This window comes from Palaemon carinicauda, chromosome 11 (genome assembly GCF_036898095.1).
Source record: "Palaemon carinicauda isolate YSFRI2023 chromosome 11, ASM3689809v2, whole genome shotgun sequence".
NCBI classification, from domain to species: domain Eukaryota; kingdom Metazoa; phylum Arthropoda; class Malacostraca; order Decapoda; family Palaemonidae; genus Palaemon; species Palaemon carinicauda.
Window position 1 is genome coordinate 40,547,503 of NC_090735.1, and position 5,000 is coordinate 40,552,502.

The following is a 5,000-nucleotide window of genomic DNA, read 5'->3' on the forward strand; positions in this document are numbered from 1 at the left end:
TATATATATATATGTGTGTGTATGTGTGTGCGTATTTTTTTCTTTCAGGTCATCATCAGCTCTACAACTCCCTTGGGTCGTGTACGCTAGTACATATGTAATTAGTTATTCTTATTAGATGTGAATAGTTTAAATCATGATTATTTCCCTTTACTATCACTTTTTCCCATAATTTTCAGAGACTTTCAGTACAGCAGACTCTCTACAACAAGTTGACTTGACTGCCAATAAGATAACAAATATTGCAAGGCATACTTTTATTTTCAACGGAGCGATCACTTCTTTATTCATAAGCTTCAATTCCATCAGCACTTTGGGAGCAAACGCAATCAAGGGTAAGTATGAATACATCCATCAAGTGATATATATTTTTATAATCATCATCATCACCATCATCTCCTCCTACGCCTATTGACGCAAAGGGTCTCGGTTAGATTTCGCCAGTCGTTTCTATCTTGAGCTTTTAATTCAATACTTCTCCATTCTGCATCTCCTCCTTCGCGCTTCATAGTCTTCAGCCATGTAGGCCTGGGTCTTCCAACTCTTTTAGTTGTTTTTGGATACCAGCTGAACGTTTGGTGAACTAATCTCTCTTGGGGAGTGCCAAGATCATGTCCAAACCATCTCCATCCACCCCTCATCATGATCACATCCACATATGGCTTTAGAGTAATCTCTCTTGTAGTTTTATTTCTAATTCTGTCCTACCATTTAACTCCCAATATCCTTCTGAAGGCTTTGTTCTCAAATCTAATAAAATTTTTGGCGATTGTTTCATTATCATACCATGACTCATGTCCATACAGTAACACTGATCTCACAAAACAATTATATAGTGTGATTTCTGTATGTAATTTCAGGCGATTTGAATTCCAAATTCTACTTAACCTAGCAATTTTCTGATTTGCTTTTTTCAATCTTTCAATAAAATCTAATTCTAAAGACCCTGTATTGGAAATCATAGTTCCTAAATACCCAAATGATTCTATGTCATTAATCCTCTCTCCTTCCAATGATATTTCATCTTCCATTTCTCTATTTCTTCTATTTATCTTGAACCTAGCCTCGTGTGATGTTTCATGCATTTTGGTATGCAAGCTTTGCAAATCTGTGGTGTTCTGCTAACAAAGACAGCATCATTAGCATACTCTAGGTCTGCTAAATTCCTATCACCAATCCAGTCCAATCCTCCACCATCTCCAACTGTTCTACTCATTACAAAATCCATGAGGAGGATAAACAACATAGGTGACAACACTTTCCCTTAGAGTACTCCGTTATTCACTGGAAATTCATTCCATTAACACTAACTTTGCATTTGCTATGCTCATGAACAGACTTAATCAAATTCACATATTTAAGAGGAGTTCCATAATAACGCAGGACTCTCCACAAAATTGGTAGGTCCATGCTATCAAAGGCTTTTTCATAGTCCACAAAAGCCATCAAAAGTGGATTGCTATATTCTAATCATTGCTGTACAACATGTCTCAAAATGAAAATTTGGTCAGTGCAACTTCTACCTTTTCTAAATCCTGCTTGTTCATACCTCAGCTTTTAATCAATCTTTCTCTCTAGACTCTTTAGAATAAGCATATTATTTTTATGATAGTGATACAGAAGATAAACTTAATACTTGATACTCTTTTTTTTTTTTTAATATATTTAGCATTAATACACCTACAAAGCGATATATATTCTTTGGAGCCTTTGTAGTTTGTTGGGACAGAGTGAAAAACCACATTTTACAGACACAAGAACATCACCTAACCGAATGTTTCCTACCTAGCCTAACCTTACCTAACCTAACCTAACCTAAGGTTCTTGACCTAACCTAACCTAGGAGCCATATCCTTAGAGTGCCGTACTCTTATCTTACCCTGTTCCAACGAACTACATTCACCCCTATTCTTTTTATGACAGTAATACAGAATATAAATTTTTCATTTTTTTTACTGTAATGTATTCATAATGCGTGGGCTTTGTTTTACCAGGTGTAACCAGTTCGGTGAATTTCGAGTACAACGCTTTAAAAACTTTTGATGAAGAAGTATGGCGAACCGTTCTTGAGGATGGAGCAACTGTTTCTATCAAGAGTATGTTTCAAAGCGTTTATTTTCTCTAAATATCAAATGCTACGTAGTTTATGCATGGGTTAATAGTGTTCTATTTACGAATACCAGCTTCAGTTTACATGCATTTCAATTACTGAATGGGAAGTTACCATAGAAATAAATATTTAAATTTAAATAAATGTTATTTATTTATGAATGTTGAAATTATATTTGAAGAACAATTGGAAGTACTAACATTTAATATCTTGTGAACCCATTAGTGGTCAAGAAGTGAAACTTTATTTAGCTTGTAAATGATAGACAAATTTATAGGTCATAGTTAGGCATTAGCTTAATCTGAGTAACTATTTTGATATATTTTTTATTCAAATGTATACCAGTTTATACGCTAAGTACTATTTCATCATTATTATCATCAAAACGACTCTATAATTATTAATTTTAGTGTGGTTTATGACATAGACATATAAACACTATGTGGTAGCCTATCGGAAGTGCCCCTGCTTTCCGCTCGCTGGAAAAAAGTTCTAGTTCCTCTCAAACTCGATAGTTTCTTCAGAGTCTGCAACCTCACCATCCCTGTAAGCTATGGATGGTGGGTTTAAGGGAACCTATAGGTCTACCTAGAGAGTCATCAGCAGCCATTGCCTGGCTCAGCTAGTTTGGTTTGAAAGGGGTCTTGGTTGTTGATCCAATTTATATATGGTCAGTCTCTAGACCATTGTCCTGCTTGCTAGGGCAATATCACTGTCCCTTGCCTCTGCCATTCATGGGCGTCCTTTAAACCTTTAAAAAATCCCACTCGTTGTTGAAAATGTTCACTAAATCCCTACTTTCATGGGATTCTAAAATCATTCCAGATAATCCTCTTCAGTGTGGCTGTGACATTCGTTGGCTCATAATAAACGATGCATACTTGAGCCAGATTATGTATGGTGCGACATGCGCTGATGGAACATTCATACATGATCTTGATCCAGCTGATTTCGATGACTGTATTGCAACAACTGTGGCCCCACAGAGTGCAGATGAAGATGCTCTTTAGTGCTGAAGATAACAATAACATGTTTCTGTTTCCGGGTGATTTTCTTGGCGATTTCGGAAATAAAATAAATTTATCTAAATTAGAAAGAAAATCAGTTATTTACCTTTTAGATTTCTGGTAATATTTATAGTAATATGATATTTAAGATTATCACTATTTTTTTTTCTTAGTAGTTCATAATTACTTGTCCAGATGAGATTTACTAAAACAAAGGTATAGATATATGGAAATGAGAAAGCTTTACGTTTATTTGAATAAATTTAGGTGGTCGGTGTACAAATTAATAGTCAGGGACATAGAAATGCTTGGGAAAGGAACTAATGAATACATTAAGCCACTCTAGTCTTAATGGCTTACATTTATGCATCGCAAACTTAGTGTGTCTGGCGGAATTATGAAATTATATATATATATATATATATATATATATATATATATATATATATATATATATATATATATATATATATTATACACTTATACATGGATATGTATGTATATATGAATTATATATCATCATCAAAATCATCAGCTATTACTAATCCACTGCAGAACAAAAGGCCTCAGATATGTCCTTCTACTTGTATCTGTTTATGGTCTTTCATGCCCGTCTACACCCGCAACTTTCTTAGTTCGTCAATTCATGGACTTTTGTTCCATCCCCTGCTTCTTTTTTAATCTCTAGATGTATATATTTGAATATATATATTCACACATACTAGTGTGCAATCTAATGTGGTAATGGAATAGTGAACTTAATGGAGATTATTTGTTTTATGACCATGTAAAAGTCTATGTTGAATTCAGCCTCTTAATAGACATGACGTTGACCTTTTTTTTTATATATGTTCATATTATTATTATTATTATTATTATTATTATTATTATTATTATTATTATTATTATTATTGTTGTTACTATTATTATTATTATTTACCCCCAAAACAAGTCATTAAGTAATTAAATTCTCACTAATTTATAGGTGGACAATGAAGTGATAAAAACGTCTGAAGATGATTGGTAGTCTTATTATTGAATATACAGAAACATAGATTACTCTTGACATCTAAATATGTGACACTAACATATTTTTTTGGTCACTAATAATAAGGGATTCCACTTGGTACTTCTTTGAAATTATGTATAACGGGGAAGGGTTGGCTATGGCACCCTAGCAATACCAACCAAACTCGGCTGACTCCCTCGTCAGGCTGGGAGGAGCGAAGAGAGGAAAAGTCCCCTCTTGAACCTTTTTTTTTATGTCGATTACCCCAAATTTGGGGAAAGTGCCTTGCTAAATGCATAGATGTATTTTTTATATCTCTTGTATGATGCTTATTTCCTACCTTTTATTATCTGCCTTATTGTTTTTCTCATTAATTATCTTTCATGATAGTAATAAAATAAATAATATCCCCAAGAATACAAACTCAACGTAGGGACACCATTTAAAAGCTTTTTTCTTTAACTGGAAAGAATGAAAGGGCTATACAAAACGAAAATAGGAATGAATATCTCTTGTGCAATGACTTTTCACGGACCGTTTGAACTTCAACCGAGTCGAAAACACTATTTTTATAAAAGCAAATCAAAGCAAGGCAGTTTAAATGCTACCAATCAGCATTGAAATCCCAAATGGGTTTGTGGCTTTATATTTATGGCTTTGTGTCCAAGACGTTAATTTTTTTCCATGAAATGATTTTGTAAGAGAAAATCAACTGTGGTCGGAAGGTAAAAATAGAACTGTGCCATTTTCATATCCTAATGGAAACAGTTCTTTTCTTTATATTTCAGGAGAATGTTATGATTTATATTTTATGTGGCCTGGTTATTTCTAAATATAACGTTGTCACCATTACTGATAGACTTGAATAAGAGCC

General features: G+C 33.7%; 1 protein-coding gene across 1 annotated transcript in view; it reads left to right on the forward strand.

Annotated features, from left to right (window-relative positions):
- Positions 1–3,183, forward strand: part of LOC137649676 (oplophorus-luciferin 2-monooxygenase non-catalytic subunit-like) — a 4,540-nt gene extending 1,357 nt beyond the window's left edge. The window contains exons 2-4 of the mRNA XM_068382648.1: positions 180–335; positions 1,995–2,096; positions 2,936–3,183. Of these exons, the coding sequence (XP_068238749.1) occupies positions 180–335; positions 1,995–2,096; positions 2,936–3,120 (443 nt within the window). The 3' untranslated portion in view covers positions 3,121–3,183. The remainder of the gene's footprint in view (positions 1–179; positions 336–1,994; positions 2,097–2,935) is intronic.
- Positions 3,184–5,000: the final 1,817 nt, after the last annotated feature.